At 34.0% G+C, this 14,467-nt stretch overlaps 1 protein-coding gene across 1 annotated transcript in view; it reads left to right on the plus strand.

The window, feature by feature from the left end:
- Nucleotides 1-14,231, plus strand: part of KIN (Kin17 DNA and RNA binding protein) — a 51,455-nt gene extending 37,224 nt beyond the window's left edge. Inside the window, exons 8-13 of the mRNA XM_007935447.2 lie at nucleotides 3,274-3,403; nucleotides 4,785-4,835; nucleotides 7,990-8,058; nucleotides 8,828-8,927; nucleotides 10,362-10,462; nucleotides 14,163-14,231. Of these exons, the coding sequence (XP_007933638.1) occupies nucleotides 3,274-3,403; nucleotides 4,785-4,835; nucleotides 7,990-8,058; nucleotides 8,828-8,927; nucleotides 10,362-10,462; nucleotides 14,163-14,231 (520 nt within the window). The remainder of the gene's footprint in view (nucleotides 1-3,273; nucleotides 3,404-4,784; nucleotides 4,836-7,989; nucleotides 8,059-8,827; nucleotides 8,928-10,361; nucleotides 10,463-14,162) is intronic.
- Nucleotides 14,232-14,467: the final 236 nt, after the last annotated feature.

Below are 14,467 nucleotides of genomic sequence, written 5' to 3' on the forward strand. Positions count from 1 at the left end.
CCTTCAAGGCTCAGGGGTCCAAGATTATCTTCTGTGTCTGTGTTAATTGGTTTCCCTTTTCTTTGTTGAAGAGGGTCTGTGCAGTCCTTCTGCCTAGTCCGCCATCTTGCCCCGCCTCTCTCTCACAGTTCTGAACCAGAATTCTGACATCAGGATCTCTGGGCTGAAATGAGGGTACCCTCAGGGCTGAGCTCCCTCTGGGGGCTCCAGAGAGGATTTTTTCCATGTATTCTCCAGCTCCTCTTGGCTGCTGGCATTCCTTCACTTATGGCCACATCACACCAGTCTTCAAGTCCAGCATCTTCAAATCTCCATCTTCACATAATTTTCTCCTCTGTGTGTGTCAGATCTCCCTATATATCTCACTCCAATGAGGATACATGTGATTATTTTAAGACCCACTCAGATAATCCAGGACAGTCTCCTCATTTCAAGATCTTTCTCATCTTTCTCTTAATCACCTTTATAAAGACCTTTTTTCCAAATGTTGTTGTTGTTGTTATGTGCCATCAAGTCAGACCCGACTCATAGTGACCCCTCCTTAGGTTTCTGAGGCATCATCACTACAGAAGTAAATTGCCCAACCTTCTTTCGAGGAGTGGTTGGTGGGTTTGAACCGCCAGCCTTCTGGTTAGCAGTCAGGTGCCTGAGGCACTATGCTACCAGCGCTCCCTTTTTCCAAATAGATGACATTTATAGATGCCAGAGATTGGGACTTGATGTTTTGGGGAGCCGTTATTTAGCCTGCTACATTGCTATGCCAAGGCATGGTATCATTAGTTAAAATATTACTTTTATTCTATGGAGCTCTGTCAGTTCTTAGTTACCTGTAACAAAGTATAAATAATGTCACAGATAATACAATTGAAAAACTCATCTAGTTTTTTTTTTTTTCCCCCTGTGGGATTATTGTTTATTGTATAGCAGTTGGGATTTATTTTCCTGTCAATTTATATCACTGCCATATTTGAAACCTCAAGTGAATTAAATGATGTAGATACAAAAAAAGGATGTTTAGGCTATGCTGAGGCACAGAAATAAGCCCTGGTTCCCCTTTGCTTCCCCGTTACTGGCTACCGCCTGTATATGTTCCATTGGAACTTCTTAAGCTCTACGTCTACTTTTAAAGTGATTGATCTAAAAGCATTTGGTGTAAGCAATTAAATTTTTCATATATATGGATATGATATAACTAGATTTATAGCTTTAATTAATTTTCAGAGTGTTCCTTGGAAGCGAGAATGGTCAGACTTTGTCTTACTTACTTTGGTCATGTTGTCAGAAGGGACCATTCCCGGGAGAAGGATATCATGCTTGATAAAGTGGAGGGTCAACGATAAAGGGGAAGACCCTCAACACGGTGGATGGACACAGTGGCTCCAATGATGGGCTCAAGTATAGCAAGAGTTGTCAGGCTGGCACAGGATTGGGCAGTGTTTTGTTCTGTTGTCCATAAGGTCACTGTGAATCGGAGCTGACTCGACACCTAACAACAAGAAGTTCATCATTAATTATCGGTTGCACCTATATTAGAGGATTACTTCCTGTTTATGGATCAATAATGTTTCATGAGTTTAATGCTTGGAGAGAAGTCACTTTCCATTTCTGTTTTCCCTTTGTCTTTCTCTGTCTCTTTCAACAGCACTAGCATCTTCTCTAGGTACTGAAAGCAAAAATAATAGAGCTATTCTAGAAACCTTGCCTTCTGTTTCCAATCTTTTAATGTTCATTTTTTGTCTTGATGTTTAACCTCATCTTAACACTGTCTCAGTCTCTCCTCAGGTAGAATCTTGATATTGCAAACAGAAGGATCTTTGTAAACTTCAAATCTTACCATGTCATTCTCTCATTAAAGACTTTTCAATGTTATCATCTATAGAATAACTTCTAAATTTTTACATAACATCCTATAACCCTTGTAATCTGGTATGTCTCCTACCACTCTCCCAGACATTTGTACTCCAGCTAAAGCATAGTTTCCTAAATGTGTCATGGTGTCTCAGCCTTTCGTGCCTTTGAATCTACTCTTCTCTCTTCCAAGAGTACCCCTTCTACTGTCTGTTCTATATTGTGAGATCCTGATAGGCTATTCTGTTCATTGCTTGTCACATTGTAAGCATTAAATAATGTTGAATAAATTTCCTTGATAGAAAAATATTTTTCTATTCAGTTTAATTTTAGGAGTACCTAGTAGCCTTAAATAAGCTCAAGTTTCTAAACTGAGACAAATACCGAAGTAATGAATTAATGTACAAATGTATTTGGGGACTTACTAGTGATGATCTTTGAGGATTCATGGAAAATGGAAGAAGAGTCAGAAAAATTAGCAAATTATTTTTTTTTTTCAAAAAGTAGATTCTACTTCAGAAAACAATAGACTTAGCAAGCTTTTCCTACTGATTACAACAGGAAGTAGGTGGTTTGTCAACATGTAAGGAGGAAGTGATCATCACCAGAGCCAAAAATGGCCACTTAATCCCAAGGCCCTCTTTGCTGGGATTGTTAGTGCTTATTATAAGGCTATATGTGGTTAATTGTGGTCTGGATTATTGCTAACTTGGGTAGATTCCTAGCCCAAAATACGCTTAAATCAAAAACACATGTTAAGTACCAAAAGAATATCTCTATGGACTTAATTCATTCAAAACCAATACATACTAATCATAGTTGTCACAAACCTGGAAAACACATTCAACAATAGAATCAGAACTTAAAACAGTGTTTAGAGGATTGATTGATGGGACAAACCCAAAGAGAGAAATTTTATAAAGGTAAATACAAAACCTTGTAGTTAGGTAAAGAGAAAATAACTTCCATAAAGTTAGAATGGAGGAGTCCTGACCTGTAATATTTTATATAGAAAAGGTAGGGATTTTGACAGACCTTAAGTTGAAAAGGAGTTTTAAAGTAACCTGGCTCTAATAAATGTAATGCTAGAAATGTAATAAAATAAAGGAAAATAATATTTTACTATATTGCCTACTACCCAGACCTTGCTTCTCTTTTGATCTTCATGTTAGCTTTGTGCAGATATTTATCCTTTGTTTCATTTTCTGTAAATATGACTAATGATTAGACTGGCAAGATTCATTTAGTCAGCAAGTATTAACTGTATTTTATGTGAGTCATGTGATAGTTTCTGCTACTTTTCAGGAAAAAAAAAAAAAAAACAAGCACAGTCCCGCTCCTATTGTGAGAGAGGTGTCTTCTGTACAAATGATTCTAAAACATTTATGCATAGTTTATAACAAGTGTGGTTCTTCTTTTCATCAGTTCTCTAGGTCCAAGTGCATTGAAGATGATAGGGAGTGCAGCATCAGTGAAACGGAAAGAATCTTCCCATAGCTCAGCTCAGTCAAAAGAAAAGAAGAAAAAGAAATCTGCACTTGATGAAATCATGGAGGTACAGTTTATGAACTACCCATTAACTCAGCAGAGGAATGATATAATTCAAACCAAAGGAAATACAAATCATTGTACCAATTATTAGATTAGTATAAAATAAGAAAAGTGTAGATATACTGGTTTCAGGAAAAGTTTAGCTGCAGCATTGCTAGCCCCCTTCAGATAGGTTTATTTTGTTTCATAAAGTGTTGTCACTGAAACTCTGTGTAATTATGGTTAGTAGAATTCACTTACAAGGGCTTTGGTGGTAACTGAAATTAGAAATGGTGTCTGTTTTCATCTTCTGTGGCTCTGTGAAATTGGGACCCTCCATGGGTGTGAAGGAAAGGCCAGTGTGACTGGAACAATAGTGAGCACAGAGGGAAGAGTAGTAACATTTGAGGTTTTAGAGAATAGTAAGGGCAGCATCATGGAAGGGATCTTTTTCGTTTAATTCCAGGTAAAATGGAAACCCAGATCTATCTACTTTGAGTATAATACATGCAAAATTTGAGCTGTTCTTTGTTCATATTGGAAAAATGGAGGATTTAGAATGAGGTTTAGAATTAACCAATGAATTACATTCAGTGGCATTGAAAATCGCTACTTAGGGTTAACTTTAAGCAGCTGAGAAAGAAAGGGCATAATTCAGAGCCATAATGGCCAGACAGCACTTTTTTCCTTTGATTGCACTCTTATTGACTTCTCTCTTAGTTTCCCTTATTTTCCGAACTTTATCAAGTAGTTTCAGATTGCCATCAGACTATATATTGCCATCAGACTAAACGTAACGATGGCATTTAAGTTACGTTTTACCACATGAAGGAATCACATTTTCTAGCTCAGTGACAGTCACAGAAGAGGAAGCTGGCAGATCAGTTTGCAGCATTGACTGAATAGAGGTTTTTGTTTGTTTTCTTGGTCATTGACTTTCTTTAATACATGTGTATTTTTTTTAAATTCAGGGTTTATTTTCATCAAAAACTAGTTTCTAATGTTTATTTATATTTATTGGCACTTCTGAATTATATTATTGGTCTTCTATTGAAGTATGTGTTTTATAGTGTTCTTTTGCTACAAAAAGTGGTATTTGAAATAAACTGAAGATTATTTATTTCTTTATATTGTAATTTGGGTGAAAATTTACAGAGCAAATTCACTTTCCATACAGCAGTTCACATACACTTTGTCTCATGACATTGCCCACAATTCACCACAATGCAACAGCTCTCCTCCCACTTCCTCCCGACAGTCACCTCTTCCCTGTGTCCATCCCTCCAAGCACCCCTGCCCCCTGAGCTGTCTCCCTGTGCATAAACAGCCCTTTTTTCTCCCATGATTGTTCTCTAAATTGAAGATTTTTAAAAGATCATTTTATGAATGTCTTATGTGTTCTATAGATTGAAGAAGAAAAGAAAAGAACTGCCCGAACAGACTACTGGCTACAGCCTGTAAGTGTGCAATTGGAGCTTTTTAAGCTCCAAATCTACTTTTAATAGATCTAAATAGCATTTAAATGAAATAACTAAAATTTCAAATATATGTAAATTATATAGCTAGATTTATAGCTGTAATGAATTTTCTATTCATCTGTAATTATGGGTTGTACCTGAATTAGAGGATTACTTCTTGTTTATAGGCCAGTAATGTTCTATGACTTTAATGCTTATTTTGTTAATGGTACCTTGAATTGAAGCCTGAAATTATTTTCTTTTCGTTGTAAGACAAAAGTTTTCTCTTCAGAAATGAAATGAAAAGGTAGACTTATAAATGTGGAAATGCTTGTCTTCAACTTGAGGCTTATTGAGAATACCTGTTTAGGTACTTTGTAGCAAAAAGCAGATTTTAATATTACAGACCCAAGGAAGCTTTGCATTTTAGTGGTTGTTTATAATTGTTTAGTGTTTTAAAAATTGTTATTTGATGCTCTATTTAGAATTTACTGAGATGTGAAGTTTTCACAAAACTCACAGATTGCCTTAATTATTCTTAAAGAATCTGATTTGATCAATAACAAGAGGGTAGGAAATAATACAAACTCATGGAGATTTTATTTTTAAATTATGGAAATTTAGATACTAATTTCTGATTTAAGTTCAATAATAGCCCTGAAGGCCAAGAAGTCCAAAGTTCTAATTCAAATGTTCATAGTTATTCTTCCATTAGCTTGAAAATAATTTAGCTTCCATGTCTTGTTTATCTCCTTATATAATGGGAAACACTCCTATCTGGTAATGATGTGAAGAATCATGAAATAACTTACCTAACATGGAAATGCTTACTGTGTTAAATGGAAAATAAGTACCATGTATATATTTCAGTTAATTCTCATAATTCTATAAGGTAGTTACTGTTATTATTCCCATTTTATAGGTAAGGAAACTGATGCAGAAGTTGAGTAATTTTCTCAGGGTCATTCAGGAAGTGGTGAGCCAGAATTTCCCTGGCAATCTGATCCTGTAGCTTGTATTTTCAGTGATGAAACTACTTCCATTAGTTATCCTGATTTGCTGATCTGCTTGTTAATAGAAGTTTGGGTAAACTAATGGGATATTTCATGAGATGGAAAAATCTAATTTTCTTTATTATGAAATTAGTAAAGAAAGGACCTGTAAGGAAGAAACCATCTATTAATTATTTTGTGGGTTATGGTTTGTTTTTCCCTGTCAGTATAGGTGGCATTGGAATATTAACAGTTGCATATATTGCTTGTGAAAATATAGTCAAGAATCTTGTTTAAAATAGTATATACAGCATATACATTAAAATTTCTTAGGTTTTTTTTTTCAAAATACATATGCTTCATGCTACCCCAATCCAGTTTCTTGGGGAGAAGTGCATATTTTCACTAACCTCCCAAGTGATTCTGATGTGTGCCCATGATTAAGAACCATTAAAGGAAAAAGAAAATAAGTAAAAATCAAAAACCAAAAGCAAAACATTCCATTTTTAGTTAGTCTATAAAAAATAAACTAACAAACTTCTCATTGGTGACACTTTCAATTAAATTTTCTTTTCTATATGATAATTTTCTCATATAGTAAATTCTGATTTTTTTTCATAGCTCATCTTCCTAGATGTTATGCAGATAGTGTTGTAATGACCTTACCTGTCTCTTATCTTAAAATACCTAGCAGTTCATAAAGACTTACAGGGCTTTGTGTTTTAAACTCAGAAAAGAAATAATTTAACCACATCTATTGTGGACAAGGGTCAATAAGTACAATGATATAATGAGTTGTCTTCAAATGACAATAGTAAGGTATCCATAAAAGCCTTTGAGAAATTTCACCCAGAATTTCTCTGGCTAAATCAGATAAACTGCTTTGGCATTAATTGACTTCATTTAGAAAGTGTTAGTGCAGTATTTCCTGGATGGTGCAAATGGTTAAGTTCTTGACTGCTAACTGCAAGATTGATGATTCGAACCCACCCAGAGACAACTCTGAAGACACACCTGATGATCTGTTGAAAACCGTCTGGAACAGTTGTACTCTGCACACTTGTGGTCATTATGAATTGGAATCACCTCAGCAGCAATTAGCAAGTAAAGTAGAGACTTAACAATGTGACAACTCACAGATGTCTTTCTGCTATTAAATACTCTCCCCACAAAGTCCTTACTAAATTTTTGTTTATAGTTTTTAGCATGGCTTAATGAAGTACTTGTGACTATCTGATGCCTCTTTGTTATATTCACTTGAACTAGCAAATACAGAATCACTGCCATGAATATAGCAATAAGTCAGTCTATTTAATTTTCATTGTTGGCCTTTAGAAAGCTAAACAGAAAAGCAGTGATAAAGAAGTAAACTCAGAATTCATTAATATGAAACAAGCCCAGATTTCTTGCCCATTTGAGAATTAGATGCTCAGAAGAGAGATACTTTTAGCTAGAGCTATCTGGAGGAATCCTGTCTGTATTAAAAATTCAAAGCAGGAAATCGAGAAAATAACATGAAAAATGCCATGCATAAAATCAAAGGCTCAGTTCCTTGCAGTTTCCTGGTGACACCTTTGCGATCTGAGGTTTTATCAAGAGTGAACACTGACAGTATGATATTACTGATACTTTCCAGTTTCTTGGAGAGAAAGAAAGATGCTATCTTTGAAAGACATGATGAATTAAGATTTTATAGATTAAAGTCCTGGATTTCAAGAACTTTCGCTATCAAAAGTAGCCATTAGACATACACATTTTTTACTTCTTGGTAACTATGTTGAATAAAAGAAGAGAAAGAAGAACTGAAAGATTACCAAGGAAGTATTCTGCCATTGTTGGGAAGACTTAAAACTCCATAATTTCTTTCTTTCTATTTATTTATATTATTGTTGAGACTATCATAGCAGAACATACATCAATTCAACAATTTCTACATGTACAGTTGATTAGATTCTTTAAGTTGTATACCCATTCTCACCCTCCTTTTCTGAGTTACTCCTCCCCTGGTAGCATAAACTCACTGCTCCCTGTTTCCTGTCTAATTTTTTGGTAACTCCGTAATTTCTTATTTAGCAGAGTACATGATTTAAAATGGAGTAAAATAGAAAAGATAATTTTTGTCTTTCTTTTCATCTTTATTTTTTCTTATTGTTACTATTTAGGAAATCATCGTGAAAATTATAACCAAAAAACTTGGAGAGAAATATCATAAGAAAAAGGGAATTGTTAAGGTGAGGACAGGAATCTATGAATGGAATCTTTGAACAAATTTGATAGGTGACTGAATGAAGCTGTTCTGGTATTTCCTGTAATCTCTGCCTGGTAGCAGAGATATTGATGTTCTTGTTGACTCCATAAAGGGAAAGTTAAATTCATAATTGTTGGAAAAATATTTCATTTCCAAGAGTAATATATACTTAACCTTGGTCTGTTTTCTTACTTGGGCAAATTGTATACATTCATGGATGACATCTCATCAATATCTCTTAAAGTAACAAGTTGGTGTACATGCCTTGATAGTAAGATACATGCTCTTTGTTAATGACGGGCAGTATAATTATGCCCTGAGTTCCAAAGAGGTGTTTCTTGTGTTTTATGTTATCTCTCAGGCATCTTTTTTGACTGTTGTAGGATTTTATAGTTTATATCAATACTCTATTGCTTTTGTCCCCTTAGTTTTTCCTAAATATAGTTTTATTGTAGCACCTTGCCTTGTGCATGCATGAATTGCCCTTCTGCTATACTTTAAGCTAGGAAAAATAACCCCTCTTGCTCTCTTATTCTAAAATCACCAATCTCTTATTGTTTATGATAGAAAACCTTAACTAAGCTTTGAATTGAATTCTTGATTGAGAACCGTATGTTGAGAAACTATTTGGAATCTAGAAAGTAGTGTCTTTTACAGAAAGAATTACGTTTTATCTTTTGATTGGAATTTCATTTATTTTTGTCCTTTTAAATTTGTGTTCATTTTATAAAAGTGTTAATTTTGCATGACAGGAAGTAATTGACAAATACACAGCTGTTGTAAAGATGATTGATTCTGGAGACAAGCTGAAACTTGACCAGACTCATTTAGAAACAGTTATACCTGCACCAGGTAAATCTTTTTGCAGACCATTTAATGCGTATGCCATCAAAATGAGTGATTCCATTCCTAAACTATAGTTTTTGACATTAAGTGACGGTTATGGATAGAAGTTTCCTTTTTTAGGAATATGTAACTGCCAAAATAGTTGATCCTTATTTGATTTTGGGTAACTTGGTAGTTTATCAGTCCTCTCATAAAGCTGTTTGGGGGCATGAATGAATTTTTCATTTTTAGGATACATTTTTTTTTCTGAAGTAAAACAGGCATATGTGGTAAAATCAATCAGATTATGGTTATGCTAGTTTTAGGTACCTGATGTAATATGAAAATGTGTATTATTTTGCATTTTTTTCTCCTTAATTTTTTCTCTTAAGTACCATCTGGGTACTTAGATTTAATGATAATATCAATCTCTAAAATACATTCGTCATGTTTTTTATTTTTATTTTCCCACCTCACTCTTTTTTTCTTCTGTAAAATAAAACTAATCTTATGGATTGAAAAATAATTATTTTCCCTTTTATTGAGGTATAATTGACATTCAGTAAACCGCACATATATAAAATAATACAATTTGATAACTTTTAACGTGTGAAACTATCACTACAATTAAGATAATGTACATATACACTGTCCCCCAGAGTTTCTTCATTTCCCATCATAATTCCTCCCTCTTGCCTTTTTGCTCCTGCCTTCTCTGTCTTCCCAGGCAACCATCAGTCTGCTTTCTGTCATTATAGATTAGTTTGCATTTTCTAGAATTTTATATATGTGAAATTCATACAGTGTGTCATCTTTTTTTTTTTTTTTTTTTGTCTGGCTTCTTTTACTTACAATAATTATTTTAGATTGATCCATATTGTGACACATGTCTGTATTTCATAGTTCCTTTCTATGCTGAACTTCTTTGTATCAATATTTCACAGATTGTTTATCTAATCCTATTGATAGACATTTGGGCTGTTATAAATAAAACTACTGTGAACATTCATATCCAAGTCTTTATATGGACTTATGATTTCTCTTGGGTAAATACCTAGAAATGGAATGGCTCAGTCATATGGTAGGGATATGTTTAAAGTTTTACAAAATTGTCAACTCATCTTATGAATTTAAGAAAAAAGTGAACTGAATGAAAGTTTTCTGGTTATTTCTGGCCTGAGTGTTTCCTCCAAGTACCTTACACTTCTTACAATCTGAAACTAAGACATATCCCTTTAACAAATAAGTGAAATAAATGAAGAGTCTAATAAGGTTATAATAATCGAAGTATCTACAAACTATGCTTTAGAATATTATACAATTCTTAAATGATTAAAACTTCTAAGAGAAGGGTTTTGTTTTTGTTATATTCATTCAGCGTAACTGCATTTTACTATAATGGGATGAAAAAAGAAGTGGACATTTTCTTTCTTTTAAGTTTTATGTGATTTTCTTTTGTAGGAAAAAGAATTCTAGTTTTAAATGGAGGCTACAGAGGAAATGAAGGTACCCTAGAATCCATCAATGAAAAGACTTTTTCAGCTACTATAGTAATTGAAACTGTAAGTATGTTTACACAAAGACAGAAATTTCAAAATGCTTTTAAAAATACCATTGTTCTTTTTCATTGGCTTGGTCTTTGTTTTATTTTAGAGTTCGAGTCTTTTGCCGCCTTTCCTATTTCAGAAATCTTTGAGCTTATTTTCCCCAATGACTATGCCATTACTCAAGCATTTTATTCTCTAATTATAAAAGAAATGTATACTTACTGTATAAAACCTAAAAAATATAATTTAGTATAACTAGTTTAAGAAATAACATATAAACCCCCAGCTCAGTGATAACTCCTAATAATATTTTGATCTACTTCTCTCTAATCTTTTATAAAGTTTAATATAATATGAACAGTTTTTATTCTGACCTTTTTTTCTAATATCTGATCTAGAACTATCTAACATAGTAAAAATAGTGGGAGGAGTACAGTTATGGTTAATAGGGAAAGAGCCACAGAGATCAACATTTTTTTAACGTCTTATATTCTTTCATGGGGGTGCTCTGGTGGCATAGTGCCTAAGGCATTTGACTGCTAACCAGAAGGCTGGTGATTTGAACCCACCAGCCACTCCTAGGAAGGAAGATTGGGCAATCTACTTCCGTAGAGATACCCCCTTGGAAACTCAAAGAGGGGTCTCTATATGAGGCAAAATCGACTTGATGTCAGTGAGTTTGGTTTGGAGGTTTTTTATGTTCTTTCATAAAACTTTGGGTTGTTACATGCCATTGAGTTGGCTTCAACTCGGTCAGTGTACAGCAGAATGAAACACTGCCCTGTCCTGTACCATCCTCATAATCGTTGCCATGCTTGAGCTGATTTCATAAACCATGAACAGAGATCAAGAAAGTAATTAATTTAAAGGTCTCTGACATGAATAGAAGTGTTTGTTGCCTAATTCTGTTTAGAACTCTGAGGTACTATACTACATATCTTTGTCTTGAAATGACATAATTTTTGCGTCGAGTACAGTGATTTTTAGTGTTTTGGGGGATAATAGTCCCTTTGGAGAGATTGATGAATGTTTGAGACTCTCCAAAAAAATTGTACATATTGCCAAATTTTATATACACTCTTATGGAGTTCACAGACTCTCTAAGCCCATCCATGGACCTTTTTTAGAATATGTGTGTCAGGAAAGCTTTCTAGAAAAGCCATTTAGGCTCTTATTTGAATGAATGTACATTTAAGTAAATTAAGCATTTATTTTCTGTCCCTGCCAATAGTAACCCAGAAGCTGTCACTCACTAATGTAAACTATTTGGGGAAAAAAACCCAAAAACCAAACCCACTACCATCGAATTGATTCCAACTCATGGTAATCCCTATTGGGAAGTAGATTGCCTTGTTTTCTTCCCATGGAGCTGCTGGTGGATTTGAACTACCGACTTACCGACTTTCTGGTTAGCAGCCAAATGCCTTACCCACTATACCACCAGCGTTCCTTAACATAAACTACAAGGAGAAAAACAAAAAAGGAAGAGGGAAATCTGACATGGCATGAAAGAGTTTATCAGTCGGACTTAATCAACAGATTAAGAACATACATAGATTTTTCTTTTTGATACAATCCATATAATGTAATGGAAAATCCCATATTTCCTTGACTGATTGCTTGTTTTTCATTTTTTAATTTGTTAATACTATGAAATTTAGATCCTGTTCCATATTTTCATCTAAAGGATACACAAACCAATTGATTACTATTGAGGATATTCTAGTTTCAACTGAGATATCTTTGTATGTAAGATATCACAGTTTATAAGATTTCATCAAGAGCTAATTTCCTACCTCTCTCATTATAACCCCACAGTTTCATCTTCCTTTCTAATGCATTAACACACTCACCTCCCAAATTAAAAAAAAAAAATCACTGTACTAAGGATGAAAAATTCTGTCATTTAGTGATAAAGACATGCAACATATAGTACTTCACAGTTCTTAACAGAATTAGACAATTAGGAGAAAGACAAGTTTCTAATCTTTCCTTCTAAAAATAGTTCACATAAGACGCATTAATTCCTTATTATTAATTCTTTAATACCCCATGCACTGCCATTGAATGTCTACACAAATCCACCTAAAATACCTGTTGATTGCACAGCAGCCTGTACGTTTGGAAGAGGAAACCCAGAATATGTTGTGTGTTTGTTTCGTATGTCCCCATATTTTATCTGAGTCACTTCCACAATTAATTAATTAAAATTTCTGGCATTTTAAACTTCAGTGTCAGTTATCCTACTTAAAATTTACATATTTATTAAGCAGTAATTTGAAATTTACCATTTGTTTAGTGAGTAAATTGTTCACAAAACAGCCTTAGCTTTTTAGCTATTTGCCTAATAAGCCAAATCTGTAACTTCCTTCTTATTCCCCAGATTTGCCGTTCTTTCATAAAAATGTAATAGACCGTAGACCTTTAAATGTGATACTGAAGAATTCAACCAGGGTCATGCTTTATCTGCAAGCTTTTTCCCTTAAATAAAATCATTATTATATATTAAAAAGAATGACATTTTATAAAGCATTTTTTAAAGGAAGATATTCTCAGTCAAAAAAAAAACAACAAAATCTCAGTTCAAGGTTATAGTTATTGTCATCATCTTACATTTTGCAAGGTAGAGGATTGACTTTTAAATTTTAACCAAAAGATTTCATAATAATAAAATTTGACAGTTTTTATGCTCATACTCCTGTCATGTTGCAGGTATTGTTCTAAGCACTTAGATGTATTAACTAATTTATTCCTCCCAACAGCTCAATGATACGTGAAAAGTGCTAAATCACTTGTTGAAAGTGGGTTTTGAACTGGGCAGTCTGGCTCCAGAGCCCTGTCCTTTAACCTCTGCCTTCCTAGGTTGTATCAGCTTTTATGATAGGTGTTGTCTTTCATTAATTAGATTGTTTTCTTTTCCTTTTTGTTGAGTACAGAGGAAATAAGAGAGTATATTTAAAGTTGTATTTTTTTCCTACAATATAGGCCATAACTGTCAGTGCTGAACCAGGCAGACTAATGTTTGAATCTAAGTGTTTGTATACTTAAAATAATGATAATTTGCTGTAAAAAAGAAACCCCCGAGTTGATAATGGCATACACATGATAGAAGTGATAATGGCACAGATATGATAGATGGTTAACTTCTCATTCTAAGTGTGGAAATGGGTGTTCTTGTTCAGAGAGTGACCTTTTTTAAATGGTGATTTATGTCTTTACCATCTTCCACAAGTGGCTTCTTTGGTTGCCATGTATATGTGCATCACGCAGGCCAATGGGAAGTGAGCCTGATGGATTGCATGGGGCAGAATGCTATGGCCTGGGCCTGGACGTAGCACCCATCACTTCTGTTAACTTCCATGGTCTAGAGGTCTGTCATGTGGCCACACCTAACTGCAAGGGGAGCTGGGAAATGCAGTAATTATTCATCCAGGGAGCAGAAGAGATGCTGAATAGCTTGTGGATCTCTACCACAGTGCCTGTTAGTAGAGCCTCTCAGAGTTCTTTCAAATGCCATTGAAGAACATGTGGTAGTTCCTAATAAGAATGCTGTGGATGTTTTAAAATTTATAGAAGTATAGACATATCAGCTACCTTAATAGTATTTTAGGGATATGGAAAAGGTACATTTGTGTCCATAAGAATGATGTCATGTGCTTGTCTTTTAAGTACATGTGTGTTTTTAACCTTTTTTAAAAATTATTTTAACTTGTAGGGCCCTTTAAAAGGACGCAGAGTTGAAGGAATTCAATATGAAGACATTTCTAAACTTGCCGGAGTTTGAAAATTTGTTAACAACGCATTAGAATTCCAAAGCATCAAATTGGTGTTCTCTAAGGCATTATGAAACTCTACTGTGTTAGGGTGTTTCTTTTGTATAAAACAAATGGATTTATTTAAATATTACTGTATAATTGTTCAGTTAAACTTATATAAAAATCTAATTATGTCTTGATGTATCAAAACTGTATAATTTTGTCTGTTAGTTTCCTTTGTAATATTTTTTGATCTTTATTAAAG

Source organism: Orycteropus afer, unplaced genomic scaffold, assembly GCF_000298275.1.
Source record: "Orycteropus afer afer isolate SDZICR_OR568_19922 unplaced genomic scaffold, OryAfe1.0 scaffold00028, whole genome shotgun sequence".
Lineage (NCBI taxonomy): Eukaryota > Metazoa > Chordata > Mammalia > Tubulidentata > Orycteropodidae > Orycteropus > Orycteropus afer.